The sequence below is a fragment of the Bufo gargarizans genome, chromosome 3, assembly GCF_014858855.1.
Source record: "Bufo gargarizans isolate SCDJY-AF-19 chromosome 3, ASM1485885v1, whole genome shotgun sequence".
In the NCBI taxonomy this organism is placed as follows: Eukaryota; Metazoa; Chordata; class Amphibia; order Anura; family Bufonidae; genus Bufo; species Bufo gargarizans.
The window spans coordinates 52,035,862-52,060,796 of record NC_058082.1 but is presented as its reverse complement, the minus strand read 5'-3'; the positions used below and the strand labels follow the sequence as shown (position 1 = coordinate 52,060,796).

Genomic DNA, 24,935 nt, shown 5'->3' with positions numbered 1-24,935 from the left:
GGATAGGCAATTAGTAGGAAAATCCTGGACAACCCCTTTAATAAAATTATTGTTTCACATATAATATAGTTTCTGAAAACTTTAATAATACCATAAAATGTCTAACAAGTATATACACATCCAGTATCCAGAGTCAGACTGACCCACCAAAGTACCAGAGGATCCTCTGTTGGTCCCAAAATCTGACCCCTTTAGGACCAACAATTTTAGCAACACGCTTTTTGATTTTTCATCCTCACCTTCCAAGGGCCATAACTTTGTTTATTGTTCCATTGGCATAGACATATGAAGGCTTTTTTTTTTGGGGGGGGGGGGGGTGAGGAGAACAAGCTGAACAGGAGAACAAGCTGAACTTTTTTATGGAACCATTTGTGGTTCCATGAAGTATACTGCGAAACTAAAAAAATTGGGGTTGAAATAGACAACATGGAATTTTGACATTGTTTTTTGGGTTTTGTGTTTACAGTGTTCGCCCTGCGATAAGAACTAATGCCAAATGCATAGTTTTAATTATGTTTTATTACTTTTATATAAAAAAATAAATACACTTGGCATTGTTTTGCCATATTCTCACACATTCTTACAGCAGTCACCATACTGGACATAAAACATGATATTTTAATAGGTTGGACATTTTTCAAATGCAGTGATACCATGATGTTTATTTTTTATCTAATATGATAAATGACTCTGACTGCCGAGAGTGATGGCTGTATGAGAGCACAGCTCCCGCACCTCAGCGACTGTTTCCCAGCAAACCCTCCACCACAGCCTCCAAAAACAGGTCAGAGTACTCCTGTACTGTCCCCCAACACCATGGGCCGATCTAAAAGGATGCTCCCCAGGATAAACAGAGAAAACTTGGAGAGGTATTTTGAGAAGGGAAGATCCAAGATGGAGCTCGGAGCCCTGACTGCGCTGCTTCCTCCTCTCCAGTACGCGCTCCAACACTGGCGCATAACCCAGGACCCAACTCTCCTTCATCTCAGCCCAATATATTTATCGACTCCCGTCCTACCTTCCCGTCACTTCCACTCACTCCTGAGGAGGTTAGAGACGCAAGCTCCGGCGGTGGACACATCCAAGATGGCGCCGCGGATATTCCCTCTCCATCAGGCAGCCCGCGGAGTCGGCGGCAACGTACAGAGCACCATCCGAATACTCAGGTCGGTTCTATTTTAACACCCTCTGCCCCTGGGCCATCTGATGGGGATACCTTCATAGCCCTCCCTGCCTCTGAGTGACCTGCATCGTAGGGTACTCTGAAGCAGATGTTACTGGCACTAAAATCATCCATTCATCATGATTTGACAGCCCTAATCGCCCCTTTATCTGCTAAAGTCCAAGCAGTAGACGATAGGGTATCACATTTGGAGTAAAAAATAAGAGACTTTGCTACCTCTCAGAATGCGGTCATAGATGCACATAACGATATAGCAGATGAGGTGAAAGTCATCAAAATGAAAATGGCCAACCTAGAAGATCGCTCACGTAGAAACAACGTTAAATTCTGTGGGATCCCTGAGGAAGTTTCCAGCTCTGAACTTACTTCATACTTGCAGAAGTTGCTCATCACCCTTATGCCTCAGCTATCATCTCAAGAATTAACTATTGACAGGGCCCACAGGGCCACAAACCGAAGCACATGGGTCCTGAAATCCCAAGAGACACCGTAGCTCGCATTCATTTTTTCTCCACAAAAGAAGCAGTGATGCTGGCGGCTAGGAAAATGGGAAAACTTCCAGCTCCTTACCACACTGTTCACCTCTACATGGATTTATCTGCAGCTACCCTGCGGCAACGCCGCGCATTGCTCCCTATTACACTGTCTCTACGCAAGAACAACTTAATGTACAAGTGGGGATACCCCTTAAAATTACTTATTCCCAAGGATGGCTGTACTTATGTAATCCGCACCTTTGAAGAAGGCAAAGCATTACTGAAAGACTGGCAAATTCCCATCTGTGAACCAGAGCCGAGGCAACCTTATTTTGGAGTCCAGCCAAGGCAGAATAAGAGATAACCTTCCCTTCAACAAACAAAAGTTGGATCTCTTTCTAGGCGTCATGGGTGCATCTGTCGATCCCTCGAGGTCAAGTAGCGAAAAACAGCCTGGACCTGCTACGCGGGAGTTCTCCGGGACTTGGGCCTTACCCTAGTAATGCCCCGCCATGCTCTAGACGCTGTCAGGTTATGCCCTTGAGCACCCCATCGGGGTGTCCTGTTTCTCCTCCCTCCTTTCCCCCTTTTTAAGAGGGGTGGGCATGGAGAAAGTTTTCAATTAGCTGGTTATAGCACCGTCTGCAGCTTTTTAATTTTTTATATTTTTTCATGGGTGCAAACCCCCCTTCTGTGTACCTCCTTAAACAATTCAAAGAGCTACCGTAGCTTTCGGCTTCATATTGGAACTGTCAATAGAGGCTTTACTCTATATTGGGAGATTTTTTTTTTCCTTTTTGTTTTTTAGTTTATCTTTAGTTGCAATTCTCTATTCTGATGTTTTCACTGTTCACTATGACTATGGTAGGGGTTCTCTCGAGCAGGTCAGCAGCCAAATTCAGTGATATCATCCAAAACCATGGGATTGAAAGTTCTTTCCCTTAACGCCAAGGGGCTCAACTGCCCACAAAACGATCATATTTGTGGCGAGAGGCGGTTTCTTCTGGCGCAGACATACCCTGTATACAGGAGTCCCACCTCCTGCAGACTGATGCCTGCCGCATTAAGCACCGTCTGTTACCTAATATTATCCATTTGCATAATGTGAAAAAATCTAAAGGTGTTTTTATTGCTGTTAAAAATTCTGTCTCTTTTTCTCCTATCTCTAAGATTACCGATCAGAGGGGCAGATACATAGTTTTGGTATGCATGGTGAACAACGTCATTTACACGTTAGTGAACATTTACGCTCCCAATGAACGTCAGTTATTTTTCCTCCACAAGGTAAAACAGGGTAAATTGATATTATGTGGAGATTTCAACACAATCTCGGACCCTTCTCCTGACTCTACTAACCCTTCCAGACCTTCTTCCTTGGGCCTAGCAGCATTTATTCACTCTGAAGGCCTGGTTGACCTCTGGCGAGCTAAGCACAGCCAAGAGAGGGACTATACTTTCTTTTCCACTATACACTCTTCCTATTCTCGAATTGACATGTTCTTAGTGGATCACACAGTCTTGTTTCACACACTGGAATCTTCTATCGGTCTGATTCAATGGTCTGACCACGCTCCCATAATGCTCCATCTAGCTGAACAATACCAATCCATACCCCCTCCCATTTGGCGTAATAACACCTACATACTCTCCCACTCCAAATACAAAGTAGAAATAACACAAGCTTTTCAGGAATTCTTTAAGATAAATGCCAGATCGGTTACTGACCCGCTTATAGTCTGACAGGCCCATAAGGCTTTTGTCAGAGGCCTCCTTATCAAACTGAATCATACAGAAAAGAAACAAAAGGAAACGGAAATCGCATTGACATTAGGAAAGATCTCCAAACTAGAATCACTGAACAAACAACAACCAACAGCAGATATGACAGCTGAATTACGCAGTGAAAGAGATAAGCTGAGAAATATTCTCAATAGATATGTCAATAAGTCTCTTCTTTACTTAAAAGCTAGATATTACGTCCAAGGGAACACAGCGGGCAAGCTGCTTGCCAATAAACTCAAACAGCAACAAACAAAATCCAGAATCGCCTTTTTAATTCATCCAACATCCAAGGCTAAACTCCTGGATCCTAGGGACATTACGGAACAGTTCTGTCTATACTATAGAGACCTGTACAATCCTAAAGATAACGTGACACTACCAGAAAATTATGAGACTTTGGTTAGCGATTTCTCAATCAAGGCCCAATTACCACGGTTATCACCATCACAGTTAGCCTCATTAAACGCACCAATTTCAGAACTGGAGTTGAAGAAATGAATACCATCTCTCCCTATGGGTAAATCCTCTGGCCCTGATGGACTGTCGAATGAATATTATAAACAATACCATACTCCCCTGGCTCCTTTCCTGTTGGACATGTTCCATAACACAATGTCAAGTACACCTTTCCCTCCGGATATGCTGATAGCATTGATTGTCACCTTGCCCAAACCAGGCAAACCCTCAGACTCCCCCCAGAACTTTAGGCCCATATCCCTGCTCAACTCCGACATCAAGATTTTTGCCAAACTAATTGCCTCCAGACTGTCTACAATTCTCCCACATTTGGTTAAAGACGACCAATCTGGATTTGTCAAAGGCAGACAAGCCTACGACAACACAAGGAGACTATTTGACCTTTTTAATGTAGCGGCACTTAAGAAAATTCCCCTGGTGGCTGTCACCCTGGACGCTGAGAAGGCATTTGACCACCTTCATTGGTCTTATGCCTTCTCTGTCCTAGAGGAGATGGGATTCACAGGTCCTGTAATTCATGTAGTTCAAGGCTTATATTCTGACCCAGTCGCCAAAGTATTTGTTAACGGGGTACTATCTGATAGCTTTTACATCACTAATGGTTCCCGTCAGGGATGCCCCTTATCCCCTCTAATATTCATACTTGCCCTTGAACCCTTTGCGCAACAAATCCGCCTCACCAGCAACATAGAAGGATTAATGATAAATGATATGTCACATGTCATTTCTCTATATGCGGATGACATCATCCTCACAGTCACGAATCCCAGGTAGTTGCTGAGTCAGGCATTCTCCATTATCTCCCACTTTGGGACCCTCTAATATTATAAAATTAACAACTTAAAGTCCCAGGCTCAACCAATTAACATCCCTCTGGATAAATTAAGATTCTAGAAAAGCATGTTCCCACTGGATTGGCAATCCTCATCTCTCTCGTATTTGGGAATCAAGCTGACATGCCCTTGTTCACTTGCATACCAGAGCAACTATACACCCCTCCACTCCACCATGACAAAAGATTTGTCAAGCTTTAATATGAAGGAGGTATCCGGGGTTAGCAGGGTAGCGGCATTCTAGATAATGACGTTACCTAAACGGATATATGTATTCCGAGCTTTACTAATTCCCGTGCCAGATTCCTTCTTTAAAGCAGCACAGAAACGTCTTAATGCCTATGGTTCAGAGTTTACTTTTGTATTTTACTACCACTACCCTCACGGGCTAGCCAACTACAGGGCTGGGCCCGGTGGTACTGACGGGTTTTGGTTATTGATCCCACGGTCCTGTCATGGGAGTTTTTGCGGGGACCTGTTGGTACGGCCGGTGTCCGTTCTTTGGTTCCAATTGTTTAGACGGGGTAGGGATAGGGTGGGTTCCAAGGCTCGCGGTTAGAAAAAATTGGGTTCTTAAGAGTTACGCTCTACTTAGTCACTTGCTGATGTTTGATGACTATGGCTAGCTCCGTAAATCTTCTGAGCTGGAATGTGAGAGGGATTAAGGATGCCAACAAAAGAAAAGTAGTTTTAGACAATGTACGACAGCACCAGCCTCTAATATGCTGTTTGCAGGAAACACAGTTGCTCTCCTCTGACACTCATTTGCTCACCCCTTTCTGGGCTAGACATAGCTTCCACGCCACATACTCGTCATACGCCAGGGGAGTGAGCATTCTGGTTCATAAAAATATTCCGTTTACCTGCATCACCAAAAGAATTGATGAGGAAGGGAGAAATATATACTTGCACTGCACTTTATTTAATGCCGAATGCGTTCTTATAGGGATCTATATCCCTCCACCCTATTCACCATTGTTGATAAGGAAAGTGATCTCTTTTATCGCGGACTTGCCACAGGTTCCCACTCTACTTTTCGGTGACTTTAATACTGTTCCCTGTCAAAAATTAGACAAGCTCAGTCAGGCCTCTAGTGTGATCAGTGAGGGTATTACTCCCTTTACGCGTTTAATACAGGAGGTGTCGCTTTTTGACTTCTGGAGAGTGAGAAATGCGGATGTACAACAGTATTCTCGTCACTCTGGTTCGTATGGCTCATTATCTAGAATTGATTTGGTGATAGGAAATGAAGCTATGGGCCGTTTTGTACAAGATATTGCTTACCTCCCTAGGAGGTTGTCTGATCATTCTCCGTTACTGACAATCATTGCCTTGCAACCGCGCTTGCAGCAGGGAGACAGGTGTTGGAAATTTAACCCGAATTGGCTGCATATACTAGTGGATGTAGCAGATGTTAAGCAACAATTGGCAGAATTTATCACTTTTAATTTACCTACTGCCTCGCGGATGATTGGGACGCGCTGAAAGCCTTTCTATGAGGTATTCTGATAGCGAGGGTTAATGGGAGCAACAAGGAGACTAGAGAAAAGGTTAGGAGACTGACGCAAGAAGTAGCAGACACAGAAGCTGAGTTTATATTAAATCCATCTGTACAGTCGTGGCCAAAAGTTTTAAGAATTACATAAATATTGGAAAAGTTGCTGCTTAAGTTTTTATAATAGCAATTTGCATATACTCCAGAATGTTATGAAGAGTGATCAGATAAATTGCATAGTCCTTCTTTGCCATGAAAATTAACTTAATCCCCCCAAAAAACTTTCCACTGCATTTCATTTGCTGTCATTAAAGGACCTGCTGAGATCATTTCAGTAATCGTCTTGAGAATGTTGACGAGCACAAGGCTGGAGATCATTATGTCAGGCTGATTGGGTTAAAATGGCAGACTTGACCTGTTAAAAGGAGGGTGATGCTTGAAATCATTGTTCTTCCATTGTTAACCATGGTTACCTGCAAAGAAACGTGTGCAGCCATCATTGCGTTACATAAAAATGGCTTCACAGGCAAGGATATTGTGGCTACTAAGATTGCACCTCAATCAACAATTTATAGGATCATTAAGAACTTCAAGGAAAGAGGTTCAATTCTTGTTAAGAAGGCTTCAGGGCGTCCAAGAAAGTCCAGCAAGCGCCAGGATCGTCTCCTAAAGAGGATTCAGCTGCGGGATCGGAGTGCCACCAGTGCAGAGCTTGCTCAGGAATGGCAGCAGGCAGGTGTGAGCGCATCTGCACGCACAGTGAGGCGAAGACTTTTGGAAGATGGCCTGGTGTCAAGAAGGGCAGCAAAGAAGCCACTTCTCTCCCAAAAAACATCAGGGACAGATTGATCTTCTGCAGAAAATATGGTGAATGGACTTCTGAGGACTGAGGCAAAGTCATATTCTCCTATGAAGCCTCTTTCCGATTGTTTGGGGCATCAGGAAAAAGGCTTGTCCGGAGAAGAAAAGGTGAGCGCTACCATCAGTCCTGTGTCATGCCAACAGTAAAGCATCCTGAGAGCATTCATGTGTGGGGTTGCTTCTCAGCCAAGGGAGTGGGCTCACTCACAATTTTGTCCAAAAACACAGCCAAGAATAAAGAATGGTACCAAAATTCCCTCCCAACTTCTTCCAACAATCCAACAACAGTTTGGTGAAGAACAATGCATTTTCCAGCACGCTGGAGCACCGTGCCATAAGGCAAAAGTGATAACTAAGTGGCTCGGGGACCAAAAGCTTGACATTTTGGGTCCATGGCCTAGAAACTCCCCAGATCTTAATCCCATTGAGAACTTGTGGTCAATCCTCAAGAGGCGGGTGGACAAACAAAAACCCACTAATTCTGACACACTCCAAGAAGTGATTATGAAAGAATGGGTTGCTATCAGTCAGGAATTGGCCCAGAAGTTGATTGAGAGCATGCCCAGTCGAATTGCAGAGGTCCTGAAAAAGAAGGGCCAACACTGCAAATACTGACTCTTTGCATAAATGTCATGTAATTGTCGATAAAAGCCTTTGAAACGTATGAAGTGCGTGTAATTATATTTCACTACATCATAGAAACAACTGAAACAAAGATCTAAAAGCAGTTTAGCAGCAAACTTTGTGAAAACAAATATTTGTGTCATTCTTAAAACTTTTGGCCATGACTGTAGATTCTGAGAATAAGTGGAAAGAGGCCCAAAAGTCACTGAATGATCGACTATTGGTGAATGCGCAGAATCAGAGATTTTTTCAAAAACAGCGGTACTATGAGGAGGGAGAAAAGACAGGGAGATTGTTAGCTCTCTTAACTAAGGCCCAACATCAGTCCAGCTTTATACCAGCTCTGCGTAATTCAGAAGGGTCGATATGTACCTCCCCGGAGCAGGTGGTAGAGGTCATGTATTCCTTTTACTCCAATTTATTCTCCTCAAAAATTACTGCATCAGAAGCTCAGATGGAAGACTTTCTTGTCCCACTTAATCTCCCTGCTCTTACACAAGATCAGCAATCCCAAACTCAAACTAGTAAAGGCTCAAACTAGTAAAGCCCTTCCAGCTTCTATGAATGAGGCCATTATTGTGGTTATCCCAAAACCGGGGAAAGACGTCCTAGAGGCAGAATGTTACCGACCCATTTCCTTATTGCAGGTGGACATCAAACTGTTGGCGAAGGTATTAGCTAACCGTTTGAACCTTGTGATTAAGTCTGTGATCCACTCTGATCAAGCAGGATTCCTTCCCAACATGTCGACGGCAGTGAATATTAGACGACTGTACCTGAATATATTGAGGTGGGCCAAATCCATGCGTCGGATGCAGCGGTCGCGTCTCTGGACTCGGCCAAAGCATTCGACAGTGTGGAGTGGCGATACCTCATTACTGTACTAAAGGCCATGGGATTCTGGTCAGGGATTACTATATGCACGACCTACTGCTAGACTACAGGTGAATGGCAATCTCTCTGACTCCTTTGAACTGCACAGGGGGACTAGACAGGGGTGTCCTCTTTCACCACTATTGTTCGCAATCGCGGTGTAACCTTTGGCAGAGGCTCTCCGAAAGGCAGAGGCGGTGAAGGGTATCACTTGTGGGTCAGTAACGGAAAAGGTTGCTCTCTATGCGGACGACCTTTTGTTATTTCTTGATGACTGGACTTCCTCCCTACCGGCAGCTATGCAAATTATTAATGATTTTGGGTGTCTCTCTGGCTTGACTATTAATTGGGCAAAGTCAATGCTAATGCCTTTGAGAAGTGCTGCACAGACAGATCATAGTTTTACTGCGGGTTTACAGATTGTACCCTCCTTTAAGTATCTGGGTATCCAGGTATCAGCGGATCCTAGGGATTGTATCCGTTTGAATTTACTACCGCTATTGGATAAATTCAGACGGAAGATCCAAGTGTGGATTAGACTCCCCTTGCCACTCATCGGTCGCACCAACTTATTAAAAATGATCCTTATGCCACAGCCCTTGTACATTTTACATAACTCCCCGTCCTGGATCCCCTTACGAATATTTCATTCTATTAATGCAATATTCCGAGACCTCATCTGGAAGAAAAAAACACCCCGAATTAAACTTGCGGTGCTGTGTAGATCCAAAACCCAGGGGGGCTAAGTGTCCCTGACCCACGGATGTATTATATAGCGGCCCAATTACAACACCTTCGGGGATGGGGAGAGGTAGATTTGGAGGGCAGAGTTTTTTATGACAAGGGTAGGCAATATGGTATCCTACGCACCATACACACAGTATGGTGGAAAGCTAAAGAGATTGTAGGAATCCAAGGGTATACACAACTTACCCCGATCTGGCCTAACTACCTGTACAAGGAGCTAAACACGGTAACTAATGTGAAATTATGGGACATCTATGGTCTAAATCGAATGTGTCAGCTATATGAGGATAACTGTCTTAAATCCTTTAATATGTTACAGCAAGAGTTTGGACTGCCTAAGACGTTATTTTATGTCTTCCTTCAGGTACGCATGCTGTATAAATACAAGACCGTAAGGAGAAAATAGTCTCTGCTGATACGCATCCGATTATTGGGGGATACAAGAGGGGTGATCTCCTCGTTATATCTGAGCTTAATGGAGGCGTTACACAAGGCCCATCCGCTGCAGCTATATTCCAAATGGCAACAAGATGTCACTGACTTTACAATGGGAGGAGGTCTTAGAGGATTTCCCGGTGGTAGCGGTGAGTGAGACCCACAGAGTCTCACATCTACTATTACTACATAGAGTGTACAGAACTCCAGTCTTATTACATAAAATGGGGTATAGGTCGGACGATACGTGCCCTAGATGTGGCGCTCATAATGCTGATTTAATTCACTTAATGTGGAATTGCCCAAGGCTGCGACGATATTGGTCTGATGTGGTTAGCTTAGTCAGTACTGTGTTTGATATAACTATTGATCTAACTCCTACAATCTGTATTCTGGGATATACCAAAAAGATAACTGTTACCCCATAGCTTAGAATAGCGGTGATAAGAATCCTTTACCAGGCAAGGAAGTTAATTGGGTTTCACTGGATTGCCTCTGCTCCCCTGGCTATCCAGAACTTAGTGGATAAGATTCATATGCTAGTAAGACTAGAGAGTTACGTATACCAAAAGCGAGGGAGTATGAGAAATTCCCCAAAATATGGTCCCTTTGGATATCACATTATAATGTTGTGGTTTAATGTAATAGACTTGTTGCTCTGAATGGTGATGGGAATGTATTGCATGATGATCCGTGAGTAAGGATGGGAGATGAATGGCGTGGCTGCAGGATTTGCCTGTGGACATTGGAGAACCAAGGGGAAATCGAGCAATGGCTTATCCTGAAGATTTTCTTGGACTATGGTTCTTGGAGTAATACGAAACCATCATTGATACCTCTCCCATGGACTTTCTGACAACCGCAAACCCGGGACTCAGGGGGAGGGGAGGAGGGGAGAGGGAGGGTTTGTGTTTTCACCCTTTTTGGGTTGTTTGCATAAAATCTTATTGAAAATCAATAAAAAAGATTTGATTTAAAGAGTCTCAATTCATACCGAGAGGTACTTTAAGAGACCATCTTTACCTAGCAGCATGGAAACTTAAAGCTCTTAAACACTCCCTTATGACAATTGCGCATGCCAGATCTTTGTGGTCACAATTCCACCGCTCTCAAGGGAAATCCATCCCCCCGAACCTCTCCCACATTTCTATGTATGTCTTGGAAGGGCTTATTGAGGATATCAATCTTTCATCCTGGAGGACAATGGGTATCACCTCAGCCTTTCAACTTTTTGAAAACTCAGGGATGGTCTCTTTCGAACATCTCCATAAGGTCAAAAAATTACCTAATTCTGAATTCTTGTCATATTTGAGAGTTCGCCACTGCCTTAATTCCCTCCTCCATTCCCCTCCAAACTCTCAGCTGGAAATTATAAAATTATTCCAGACCCAATCCGAAGCAAAACACCATGCGTCATATCTATGATCTACTAGGAGACAAATCTAAATTTGCTAAATCTCTTCCAATGACCAATGGGAAAACAGGATTTGAAAACAACTTTCTCAGAGGAGGAGTGGGTCGAGGGAGTGAGCTTCATTGGGTCTGCCTTCAGATGCACCTCTCATTATGAAGCAGTTTTGAAAACCCTACTTAGATGGTACTTTACCCCTCAAAGGTTGAGCCTTATATACCCTGGCACCTCAGCATGTTGCTGGAGAAACTGTGGGAAAACTGGGTCCCTGTATCATACCCTTTGGTCGTGTCCAAAACTCAAGGCTTATTGGCAACAGGTTTTTAACCTGATCTTTCAAGTTTCGGGAATACGCACTGATCCTTCCCCTGCGCTAGCACTCCTCCTATTCATCGGAATTAATAATTTTCCTCATGACTATAGACGCATCACTGGTCATATCTTGTTGTGTACAAAACTAGTTATTACTAGGCTTGGAAAACAGTAGAACTCCCTGTTCCTGCTGAGATCATCTCTACCTTGAATGCTTCCAGTAGATATGCGAGGTGGCTCCCTGCTACAATAATCAACACAACTGTCAGAGACAAAATGTGGGCCCCTTGGATATCACACACCAACTTTACTCCATGAGTAACCAGAATAAGCAATATGTGTGCTGCTGTCATGCTTGAGAGACCGATTGTTGAACCCCCTTATCTATTATGTTAGTGTCTTTGTGCTATTTTAAATGTTAGAGAAAATATCTACTTAGTGAATGTCGTGGAGAAGAGAGAAACTCGCACTCCAAAGCCTATTAGAGAAGGGCGAACGGGACTATCTCTCTCTGCTCGACATATGTTCTAATTTTGCACTTGTGTATGCGTTTGATGCTCTTTGATCTACTGTTGCAGATAACAATGGATATACATCTATGCATCCCTTTTTGTATTCCATTGTGGAAAATTAATAAAAACGATTACTTCTAATATGATAAACGACTAAAGTTTTTTTTAACATTTGTTTTACATATGCTTATATGATCACTGTATTGCAGTACTTCTTTATTGCAGTGTATGGTGATTTTACCGGCATCCTATTAACCCTGCATGCAATAAGAGTCCAAATATGGCCCTTGGCTGCCATGACAACCACTTGCCACTCTATGACTGCATTGCGAGGGGCTCCATCGAGTAACAGGGGAAGCCCCCTTTCGCTGTCTAACTGCTCTGATGTCATTGGCCGTTATTGACCATGGCATCTAAGGGGTTAACCTGCTAGGATAGGAGTTATTTCTGTCTGTCAGTTGTGTAACAGCTGTGTTTGGAGTAAGCTCTGCTCTTGCGTCTGATCCATAGACTCCTCACAAACCTGTAATGTACATGTACACCAAGGTGCGGAGCACAGCAGTAAACGGCCCCGTTTGGAGACAATCACTTGGCGCTAGGGTCTATTTCTTAGGTGGTGATGTACAAATAACCTGTAAGATCTTGTTGATGATGTGTCCTGTGTGTAAAGCGGTAGCAACAAATATTACAATGCAGTTTACATGACGCTTACGCGTTCCCTATACTGTAGATGGAGCATTGGCCCCCATTTCAAAAAAAAGTTCAGCTCCACTACTATCCCAATGTGGCTAAACAGCTGGCTGCGTTTTTGCAGTTCTTCAGTTTTATCAGTCTACTACTTTATTAACCGAGGTCAATGGCAAATGGATTGTACATTTGATGCAAAGTTCCATCAGTTTAAATCAGTGCAAAGCAGAAAAACACACTACAGCGCAACTGTGGGCACTAATACTGTTTGAGGGCACTATTACTGGGAGGCGTGACCAAAAAAAATGTACTTTTACAGCGTGGCACACAAAGGGAGGGCATTATTATCACCGTCTAGGGCACTATTACTGCCTGCGACACTATGGATGGAAAGTTTGTGTAGAGCGAAAAGGTAAGTGTAGAGAAAGTGTGGAGGGTGCAGAGGAGCTAAAGAGGTCTGCAGTTGCAGAAAATCATCATGAAAGACATTGACTCAAATCAGAGAAGACTCAATCTTCAGGGTGCAAAGCTAGTATCTGCCACTATATAGTTACTGTATGGTGGGAATATTGGTCTTAGTATAGTAGTATAGTATATTTAGTTTCTTTGTGGTCATTATATAGCAGTATTATTTTATTATTACCGGCATATATATAATATATTTATTATAATGTTATATTATTTGTAATATTGGCTTTGGCATACTGATATTTTTTCTGTGTGGTAATCATATTAGTTACTTGTGGGTCACTGTACGGGATGTTATCATACATAAAAAGTCTATCTATATATATCTGTAGACAAGAGTGTTAGCACTGGGGTCCTAGGTTCGAATCTGATCTTGGACAACATCTGCATGGAGTTTGTATGTTCTCTCCGTGTTTGTGTGGGTTTTCTCTGGTTTCCTACCACACTCCAAAGTCATACTGATAGGGACCTTAGATTGTGAGCCCCATTGGGGACAGTTGGATGCTAATGTCTGTAAAGAGCTGCGGAATATGTCTGCAATATATAGGTGAGTAAAATAAAATATATATATATATTTGTTTGTAGACCCTAGCAATGACCCTGATCAACAAGCTGGTGATTGGGGAAGGTCCAAGATTTGCCATGTTGGGCACATAGGGCTAGTTAGGCCACTATGGGACGCTCCTCACAAGTCACTGACCATTCCTTCTATGAATCTGTAAATTCACAATTGGATAAAATCATGGTTCCGAGGCGACTGACCTGTTCCTTGGGGTCTCCGGTCATTATTCCTGATGGTTCCTTACTCCTGCCAGTGTCTGGACTGTCCTCGGAGTTGGGGCTCACATGCTGAGTGATATTATGAGACTTCTCAGGTCGGTCAGAACTACATTGTTATCCTTACATTTAAACTTTCCCCTTTCTTCCTCTTCATTTAAGTTAAAATCATCATTGTCCAAAATCATATTAACTGAATTTTACTAAGTAGATGGCAATTAATACAAACTCTAAGGACTGGCAGATGAGACGTCCTGTGCGTACTCCTGCAGATGTGCGGCACTGAACCTGATCCAGGCTTTTATAGGCTGCAGCAGTCTGCACTCAGCTCTGTGCACTTCATAACAATCACATCCCTTCTTCTGAGTAATGAGTGTGTCTGCACACAGCCGTGCGGCTGAACACAGAAGGGCCGCCCCTCGTGCATATGACACAGCAGACGGACTGAGCGGGCACAATGACTTGGCTGCATTTCGCTCTCCACCCGTGTGCAAAATCCCGGCTCTCATCACTTCACATAGGGCTCTGATAATGAATCTGGTGTAATTACTAAAGGAACATAATATATATTGGTTACTGGAAATTATAAGAATATTACAATGGTAATATTTTTTATCATTTAGGCTACTTTCACACTAGCCTTTTAATATTTTCCAGTATTGAGATCGTCATAGGGTCTCAATACAGGAAAAAAACGCTTCCGTTTTGTCCCCATTCATTGTCAATGGGGACAAAACGTAACTGAACAGAACAGAGTGCTTCTAAATGCATTCCGTTTCATTCTCATACCAGAAAGCAAACCGCAGCATGCTGTGCTTTGCTTTCCGTCCTGGGATGCGGAGCAAGACGAATCCGTCATGACCCGCAATGCAAGTCAATGGGGACAGATCAGTTTTCTCTGACACAATCGAAAATGGATCCGTCCCCTATTGACTTTCAATGGAGTTCATGACTGATCCGTCTTGGCTATGTTAAAGATAATACAACCGGATCCGTTCATAATGGATAGGCAGATGGTTGTATTATCAGTAACGGAAGCGTTTTTGCTGAACCCTGCCGGATCCAGCAATAACGCTAGTGAAAGTAGCCTTAATAGCCGGTGCATTGTTCCTTATAATACACACCTCAGCTGCTGCAGAACTCATTTGAAAAAAAAAATAAGTGTGACATTTCAAACTAAATTAATCCTTTCTAAAATGAAAGTCTCCAGCATCTGTGACGTGTAATACGATGTTCTGCAGAAGCACAGACATGTCAAATGAGAGCATGGACGGACTGAGAACGGAGTGGAAAAAACACCTAAAAGTGGCCCCATGTTGTCCATATTGACAGAAGGAGGGCCAACACAGGTCGATGGAACCTGCAATACAGCAGTGAGCACAAAATACCTCCCAGTAGATCTAAATACAGCGCAGCACAAAATACTGCCACCTTCACCGCGGTATTCAACTGTATTATCGTCCTGAGGACAGTGATACCATTGGGTTCAGGAGGGCACTTGTGGCCCTTGGCCAGGTGCCTAAGTACTTAAAGCTCCTAGCATTAATTGCGCCTTAGAGCATCAAACTGTTATGTACACGGCTGGTGGCTGTGTGAAGAGCTTGGGCATCGGCCCACCAGGACATTTTCCTGTAGTGTCTATGGCCAGTCCACCCCTGAATAAGAAGGGGGACAACCTAATAGTCACCAGTGGACACAGGAGAAGGTAGGTCCTGCCAGATAGACTGTGACCTCTTCTACACTAAAACACTATAGGGGGGAATTCATCAGTGCTGTATGCTAGGACATTCAAATATTAGCACATTTTTGGCGCAAGATTTTGTGATTTTTTGATGCTCATATTGATTTTCAAAAAGTGGGCAAGGCTTAGTAGAAGGGGCGGGGACTCACAAACATCATAATTTACAGGAAAATGCACGATACTGAGCAAAATGCTTAGAAACTCTGATAAGGGTGCATTCACATCACCGTTCAGCTTTCCGTTCTTCTGGTCCATCAGAAGAAGAGAGAGAGAAAAAAAAAAAACTGGATCCTGTAAAAAAAAAAATTATCCAATTGATAAAGTTGTCATCTGTTTGAGCCATTTACATCCGAGATCCGTTTTTTTGGCGCTTATTTACCATCCTTTGTCAAAATGTCAGGTGTTAGCAGTAAGTCTATGTGTATTATGAAACGCAGTACAAACAGATGCTTTTTTAAACGTGCGGTACCTTTTTTGGGACCATAGCATTCATTATTAGAATAGCCTCAAGTTCTGGCTCAGGAGCTATTTGGCTCATTTTCTGCCTTTTTATGCTAAAGACACCCATTGTTATTTTGTGTTCCTGCTTAAAAAAGCATGTGCCAACATGTGCTGCATTTGTCATGGTGTTGAAAAAATTTTTTTTTCACATTGGCTTTTTTATTTTTATAGAGATCTATAGTGGAAGTGACATCCGAGGAAGTACACACTTTCCGTTTGCAAAAGGCCTGGTTTGCAGAAAAAAAAAACGCCTCAAAATACAAAATTACCATGCATGTAAAGGAAAAAAAAAAAAATGCTGCTGTTTTTTCAGGACTTTTTTTGGACTACAAAAAAGGACAAACGAGAACAATGTGTCAAGGATAAAGCATTAAATAATGGAATATGATGCTACTTTTTGAGTTAAAACTTACTTGCCATAGATTGTCATGTCTCACAGTATAAGAGAGGTTGGCTTCTCAACTATAATCTTTCATGAAAGTAGTTAGCCAAGAAAGGTATCGCTTTGGTAATCCTTTTCTTACCCTAGTATTATATACTTTTTATCAGCTGGCACAGTTTTGTTTGTTTTTGCTGTATACAATACAGTTCTGCTGCCCTCCTCTGTTTCCTTGCGGTACAACCACCTGCAATACAGGTTTCATATATTTTAGTCATTAAGGCCTCTTGCACAAAAAAAGCAAGGATACCGGCCGTTTGCGTCCTGCACTTTCCCGTCCCGCCCTATTGTAAAATGCCTATTCCTTTCCGCAAGAATAAGAGATGTTTTCTTTTTTTTTGTAGTATGGACATAGGGCCAGACAGATGCTGACAGCACACGGATGAGATCCAACCCCAACTGCGTGCGGTCCTCAAAAAATGCAGATCATACATGGACCGAAAGATTGCCTCTAGTTAAAGGGGTTGTCCCATCAAGGACAGTGGCTGGCTGTCAATGGCAGGACACGTAATGGGTGTCATGACACCAAATTTCCTTCTGCTAAGTGCCTGGAAATGGTCCGGGCAGGGACAGGGTACAGGGGTGTGTAATGAAGGAGCCCCCTGTGTCTGTATGGTGGGAGTTGCTCATGCTTGCCGGCAGATCAAACAATCCTCTCTACTGGTGGTCTGTCTGGGCCGTCCAGAGCCTGTTCACCATGTGTGCATACCCTCACATAACCACTGCTCCCACCACCGTCCTAACAGCTATATCAGAACAGCCTAGATGGCTGGCAATTCATTGAATGGCCATCCTGCTTCTCTCACTCCAATGATGTGCCCCCTCTCAAAGTCTGTCAGCTGGGAAAAATGTCTTCATAGAGGATGGATTCATAGAGGCAAGTCTAGCAGTTGACCATATCTCACCAAGAGGTACACTACCCAAAAGTAGCCCCTGAGAGTCTTTTTATAGAGCAGTGGGGAATGCAATTTTACACCCTCTTGTGGCAAGTCCTAGTGTCTGACCAGACCACACCTGTAATCATTAACATATCTGCCTGAGACATAACATGACGACCGAGTTTAGTAACAATCCCTGTTCTATCTGGATGTGTTATTCTTTTTGTCAGTGAGTGTATATTGCAAACCTTCTCCTACAGGCATGCTAAGGGTAATACAGGCGGGTTTCTGGGACCTGCTTGGCAAGAGTCTGTGTAAATATCACAAATTGTGCTCATGACATAACATATCCTGTGGAACTAACAAAGCATGTCAGAAAAGTTTCCATACGCCACCTCATGGCTGGTACTCAGTGGTACAGAGTATTTTTCATCTCCTCTATACGCCTTTGTGTTTACAGAACCCTTTCAAAACTGTGGAGATGGCCTGTCTAAATTACACAATACATTTGTTATTTGACATTTTGTGGTGCAATTTGCTGCAGAATTCTGGTAAATTTTACTTTGTAAGGCTACTTTCACACTAGCGGCAAGGAACTCCGGCAGGCTGTTCCGACGGGTGAACAGCCTGTCGGATCCGTGCTGCCGCTAGTGCGCGCGTGCCCCCGGACTACCGCTCCGGCCCCATTGACTATAATGGGGGAGGGCTGGAGTTCCGGCGGCAGCACGGCAAACATGCCGAGAGGCGGCCGGAATAAAACTACGACATGACTATAATGGGGAGGGCTGGAGTACCGGCGGCAGCACGGCAAACATGCCGAGAGGCGGCCGGAATAAAACTACGACATGACTATAATGGGGAGGGCTGGAGATCCGGCGGCAGCACGGCAAACATGCCGAGAGGCGGCCGAAATAAAACTACGACATGTCGTAGTTTTATTCCGGCTGCCTCTGGGCGTGTTTGCCGTGCGGTAGTCCAGGGGCACGCGTGCACTAGCCGGAACAGCCTGCCGGAGTTCCTTGCCACTAGTGTAAAAGGTAAGGAGTCTTTTATACCAACTCCTTTTGCTAATGCCTAGATGACATACTCGCCCCAGTCCCATCTATATATGATAATGCCAAAATGTCAGTTTCTTGACATTACTTGGAAAGCTCTCCCAAAAGACTGGAGACTGGCTCTGGATTATGCACGGATTCCTGATCATATACCATCAGTATTGTCATCAGGATTCATATGCGGATTCTTTTCTTCCTGCATTTATGGATGCACTCCTATACATTATAATGGAGTATTTAAAAACATGCTGTGGATTTCAAATACTGGCGTGAATTATACACCCATCTATTCATTAACATTAGCCGGGGATTCCGGTACATAAATACATCTGGGGCATATACGGATTGCAAATACACTCGGGTAGAAAGAGGCCTTAGGCCCACTGAATGACGTTAAACCGCGAGCAGACTTCTGCCGCGGTTTCCTGTGGTGTCCACATGCCACCCGTGCCAAAAATGGACTTTTCATTCCTGGAATGGAATCTGTGGATGCAGCATGTTTTCTGGCGCAGAATCCTCAGTGAAATCCATGGCAAAAATTTGTGTTGTACATCTGTACAGCATTCAAATGTATGGGTTCCGGTGAGGCGAAGTGAGTTCTATATAATAACTTCGGGGTTTGATTTTTAAACTTTAAAACCCTTTTAGAACATGGATCCGAAGCTTGATTCACTCAACACCAGCACAAAACCACCATGTGAATATCACCGCCCCTCTCTCTCTTACCTTGCTTGTGCCGCGGGGAGATATACAGGGTTTCTCGCTATGTTCTTCTTCTGTTGCACTGAGTAACCTCACTTCTTCTTCCTCCTCCTTCAGAAATATCTTTCTAGACATCCTCTTTTGCTGTAAGGACAGAGACTATAATATAATGATGTGCTATGAGCAGGCATTTTTCTAATATTTTTAGTGAAGCGACTGTCCAGTTTAGACAATCTCTTTTTAGTTAGAAGGGTCCCCCCCCCCCAAAAAAAAAAAGCTTACTTCAGGTATAAACTGCAGGGGAACCCACTGAAACCAATGTGTTCTCCGTGCCAGTCACATACAGGTTGGGTCCTGGAGAAGGGCAGATGCTTCCTGTGACCACTCTCTGCTCCGGCTATTCGATGGCTGTGAACGAGGGACTCTCTCTAATTAAATGAAAAAAAAAAAAATAATTCCCGTTCCCTGCTGGTCTCCCGGTCCCTGGTCCCTCTTGACACAGAAAAGTGACTGCCCATTTAATCACTGGTTTTGGTGGGTTACATACATGTGATTGGCTGGGCAGTCACATGAATATAATGCCCATAGACAAGGAAAAGATCTAGATCCTCATCATCCTCCTCACGTTTCTCCAACACCTTTATCCTCCTTTATATGGGTCAAATACATACAATCAATATAATCGCACATTTCTTCTACACTCCTTCTCATACACTGCTTGTAAGGCCTCTTGCCCACGACGGTATGCCCTCCGAGACATACGGTTTGTGAGCGGGCCTTATGTCCCGGAGCGGCATACATCGTGCGCATGGGAGCGCACAGCATTACAGATTACAATGATGCTGTGGACGTCGGGCCGCCCGCAGTGCTATTGTCCCGCACTTATATGATCTTCTGAGTGTGGGACATTAGTCCCACGGGCGCCCCGACGTGCACAGCATCATTGTAATCTAAGATGTGTGTGCTCCCGTGCGCACGATCAAAGCCGCTCCGGGACATTCGGACCGTATATCTCAGAGGGCATATGGTCGTGGGCAAGAGGCCTAACAGAGGATGTCCTCTTCCCACCCTAGTTCTACATGTCTCACTCTAAACCTTGGACTTCTCATTTTAGGCCTGAGTTTTTCTATCTTATGTTTCCACTTTATTTTTAAACTATAGAAGAACTACGGCTTTTACTTCTGATACTTCTGAAGTGTTGAGGGACTAAAGGCTCTGCTCGACACCCAAAGGACCTCAATGAGGTATGTCAGTTTCCATCATGGTGTCCAATCTCATGAAATGTGTAACAGAATCTCCAACATGAACGTGAACAGAACCGTAATTAGGACTTTTCACCTCTCCTGACATGCCTGTTTACATTACCCATGTAATAACAATTCTGGGTCATCTATTCTTATGGCTCTATGTTGTGCCATTCCTTTATTATTTCTACTAGAAGTTATGAGTGAATTGCTAGCAGTCTGCTATGAAGGTTCTGATAAGTGTTACCTGTAGGGGTCTGACATTACCCAATCGGTTCTGCCAGTATAATACTGTGCAGGGACACCCCCCCCCCTCTCCATCTGGTAACACCCATCTGGACCTTCATTGCAAATTGCCTGTAACGCATTCATAACTTCTACAAGGAATAATAGAGTCATCTAGAATTGTTATTACATGGGGGATGTTGGATAATATTCAGTTTAATATGTGTCTGTTGTATATGACAAGGAAGCATTGGCCTTCCAACACACTTGATGTCTACAGGGATGTCCGCCAAGGAAAGATGGGCTGTCTATGACACTGCTAATGGATTGTGCTGAGGGTAACTCATGCAATGATTATTTGTCCACACTGCAGCACTATACCGGCCTGCATGGCAGTAGAGGGAGGTTCTGAATCCTAAAGGGGGTTTTAGAAAATAAATTGTTTTTGTACAAAAAATGGTATGTGATCTTCTAATACACTCCATGTTGCAGTCTTTCCTCGTCATTCAGTAGGAACTTTTCTCCTTTACTTCCTGCTCATGTGATGGACACAGGAGCGTGTAATCTGCTGGCGCGTGATCACCCGTCATAGATCCTGGGAGTATTACATCATCAGCTGCAGATAATTTATTATATTGGTAAAGCACACTTCATATATATACTAGATGAGGGAGAGCAGACTAAGATTAGCAGCTTACAATCCCCCGTCATTCATTGAGTACAGCGATCCCTCAAGATAAAACAACCTCAGGATACCACATTTTCAACACACAATGGTCTTTCCAGATATAAATTAGGCGCATTCTCCTACAGCGCAGGGTAAATCAAGACCGGCGCAGAAAGCAGCAGACTTCATAACTCCCCCCTGTGTGTCTCTCATTCAGCAGCCTCCGCCAACCCCCTCTTCTCCCTTCATAGATGTCAATGTGAAAAGCAGGAAAGAAGAAAGCAGCCAGATAAAAGTGGATAGAAGCAATTTTCTTTAAAAAGATACTATATATTACAAAGTTTCTTATAGTCACCTGTGCTATTCATATGGAAAGCTGTTTTATAACAAGGTACGCATTAATATTTCCATCATAAATTCCCATAGCCTGAAGTCCCTTTTAAGCCTACAGCGCTTGTCTCGGATGTCAAACTATCTATGAGCTTTGTAGGATATTGAGCAGCTGAGGGCAATGAACCAAAGGGTAACCAGCAGAATGAAGTAATAATCTCCAGTTCTACACACTGCTGAAGGGGAGGACTACAGAGGAGCACACAGCACAAGGGTGGAGGTGTCTCTAGGCAGTGGCGTAGCTAGAAATGACTGGGCCCCACAGCAAGTTTTTGAATGGGGCCCCCATCCCCCAATAATGTTTTCGCAACCCCTTCCTTTCATGCCGCCCCCATTCCTGTGGCTAGTAAAGATCGCTCTCTCAGACCAGGCCGAACAGCTGTTGCATCCGTTTCCTACACTGTCTATACTGTCACTCTAATGTCATTGTGTAATACTGTTGAGGGGGCCCTGACCAAATCTTTTAGTCCTCCTCCTCCTGGATGGGCCCCTTCTGGGTCAGGGCCCCAAAGCAGCCACTTCCCCTGCTTCCCCTATAGCTATGCCCCTGTCTCTAGGACATGTCACTATTGATTGCAGAAATTTTAGATTATCATGATCTAAACTGTGGATAAAATTGAGGGATTATAATCCAGCACTCAACATACACTGAATATGATAATACATTTGTATGATCTTAAAGGGATTGTCCCACCATAACAGTTTATCACCTATTGTTAGGACACCCACCGATCACAAGAACAGGGGACAGTTGCGCAGAGATACCAAAGTGATGTCCTCAGCAGTCAAGCCCTTACTACCTCTACTGTGGATAGCTGATAAATTGTTATGGTGGGACAACATTTTTAAGAAGATGTATCACCTCTCTTGACATGTCTGTTTTAGCAACTACTTGCATCCCCCATGTAATAATAATTTGGCATATATTCTTTTGACTCTGTGTTGTGCCGTTCCTTTTTTGTTCCTGCTTGAAGTAATGAATGAATTGCCAGCAGTTTGCAATGAAGATCCAGCTGGGTGTTACCAGTTGGGGGTGTGCCCCAGTGCAGTCTGAAACTACCCAATCAGTGCTTCCAGCGTCAGACTGCGCAGGGACACGACCCCAACTGGTAACACCCAGCTGCACCTTCATTGCAAACTGCCAGCAATTCATTCATTACTTCTAGCAGGAATAATAAAGGAATGACACATCATGTAGTCACAAGAATAGATGCCCTAGAATTCTTATTACATGTGGAATGCAATTAGTTACTAAAGGAGACATGTCAGGAGGGGGGACACGTCCTCTTTAAACTGTGCTGACTCATAGCCCCTTTACTCCAGCACAGCAGGTGGAATAATAGTCTCAAATTTCTGATAAGTGGAGCAGGCATAAGTGATCTGTAGTGATACCATGGGCCGCCTCCTGCACATGACCATATCCGTTTTTGTGGTCCGCAAATCACGGATCTGCAAAACACGGATACCGGCCGAGAGCCTGCCACTATTATTTTTTTTTACTCCTTTAATAACGGACAAGAATAGGACATGTTTTATTTTTTTGCGGGTGCCGCGAATCGGACAGCGCATCTTTTGCGGCCTCATTGAGATTTATGGATCCACAACCAACCGAAACCATGTGGACCAAAACTATGGCCGTGTGAATGAGCCCTTATTGTGCTTTCATGAGGCACCATATTCTCCCCAGAGCTTCTAGGGGAAAATAGCGACTCCTTTTATAATTATGTGTTCCTAGGTCCATATTCTGCACTGATTCATCTCTGAATATGTCCTTTGTTTTTGAATTTTGACAAAAAAAAATCATATTTAAAATGAACAGTTCATACTTATTTAACTGTTCCCTCCGCCCAACCCACCCGAGCGTACTTCCTCCTGGAGAATAAAAATTCATTTAAATCAGTTTTTCCCGTATTCTGTGCTAATGATACAGTGGGGTTGGGATCTACTCTGCCTCAACACTGCCATTGTCAGATCTCCAATTTTTCCAGATCTTCATATCTTTATAGCGTGTATAGCAGGGATGCCCTCCAGTTCTGCAAAACTACAAATCCCAGCATGCCCTAATAGGTGTAGGCTGTCCCAGCATGCTGAGAGTTGTAGTTTTGAAACAGCTGGAGGGCCGTGGATTGGGCATCCCTGGTTTAGAGACTGTTTTCCTGACACACAGCTCCAACATGTGGCATATACAGTGCCTTGCAAAAGTATTTACCCCCCTTGACTTTTTTGTATTTTGTTACATTACAGCCTTAAGTTCAATATTTTGTTAATCAGAATTTTATGTGATGGATCAGAACACAATAGTCTAAGTTGGTGAAGTGAGATGAAATGAGAAAAATATATAAATAAAACTATTGTTTAGAAATAGAAAACAGAAAATTGGCCTGTACGTATGTATTCATCCCCTTCGTTAGGAAACCCATAAAAAGCTCTGGTGAAACTAATTACATTCAGAAGTCACATAATTAGTGAAATGATGTCACCTGTGTCACATGATCTGTCATTACATATACACACCCCAGAGGCTGCAACACCTAAGCAAGAGACATCACTAACCAAACACTGCCATGAAGACCAAGGAACTCTCCAAACAAGTAAGGGACAATGTTGTTGAGAAGTACAACTCAGGGTTAGGTTATAAAAGAAAATATCCAAATCTTTGATGATCCCCAAGAGAACCATCAAATCTATTATAACCAGATGGAAAGAACATGGCACAACAGCAAACCTACCAAGAGACGGCCGCCCACCAAAACTCACAGACCGGGTAAGGAGGGCATTAATCAGAGAGGCAGCACAGAGACCTAAGGTAACCCTGGAGGAGCTGCAGAGCTCCACAGCAGAGACTGGAGTATCTGTACATAGGACGACAATAAGCCGTACGCTCCATAGAGTTGGGCTTTATGGCAGAATGGCCAGAAGAAAGCCATTACTTTCAGCTAAAAACAAAAAGGCACGTTATGAGTTTGTGAAAAGGCATATGGGAGACTCCTAAAATGTATGGAGGAAGGTGCTCTGGTCTGATGAGACTAAAATTGAACTTTTCAGCCATCAAAGAAAACGCTATGTCTGGTGCAAACCCAACACATCACATCACCCAAAGAACACCATCCCCACAGTGAGACCTGGTGGTGGCAGCACCG

General features: G+C 43.5%; 1 protein-coding gene across 1 annotated transcript in view; it reads right to left on the bottom strand.

The window, feature by feature from the left end:
- ATP7B (ATPase copper transporting beta) overlaps positions 1-24,935 on the bottom strand; it is an 86,324-nt gene that overhangs the window by 57,140 nt on the left and 4,249 nt on the right. Inside the window, 1 exon segment of the mRNA XM_044286530.1 lies at positions 19,294-19,413. Coding sequence (XP_044142465.1) covers positions 19,294-19,404 — 111 coding nt within the window. The 5' untranslated portion in view covers positions 19,405-19,413.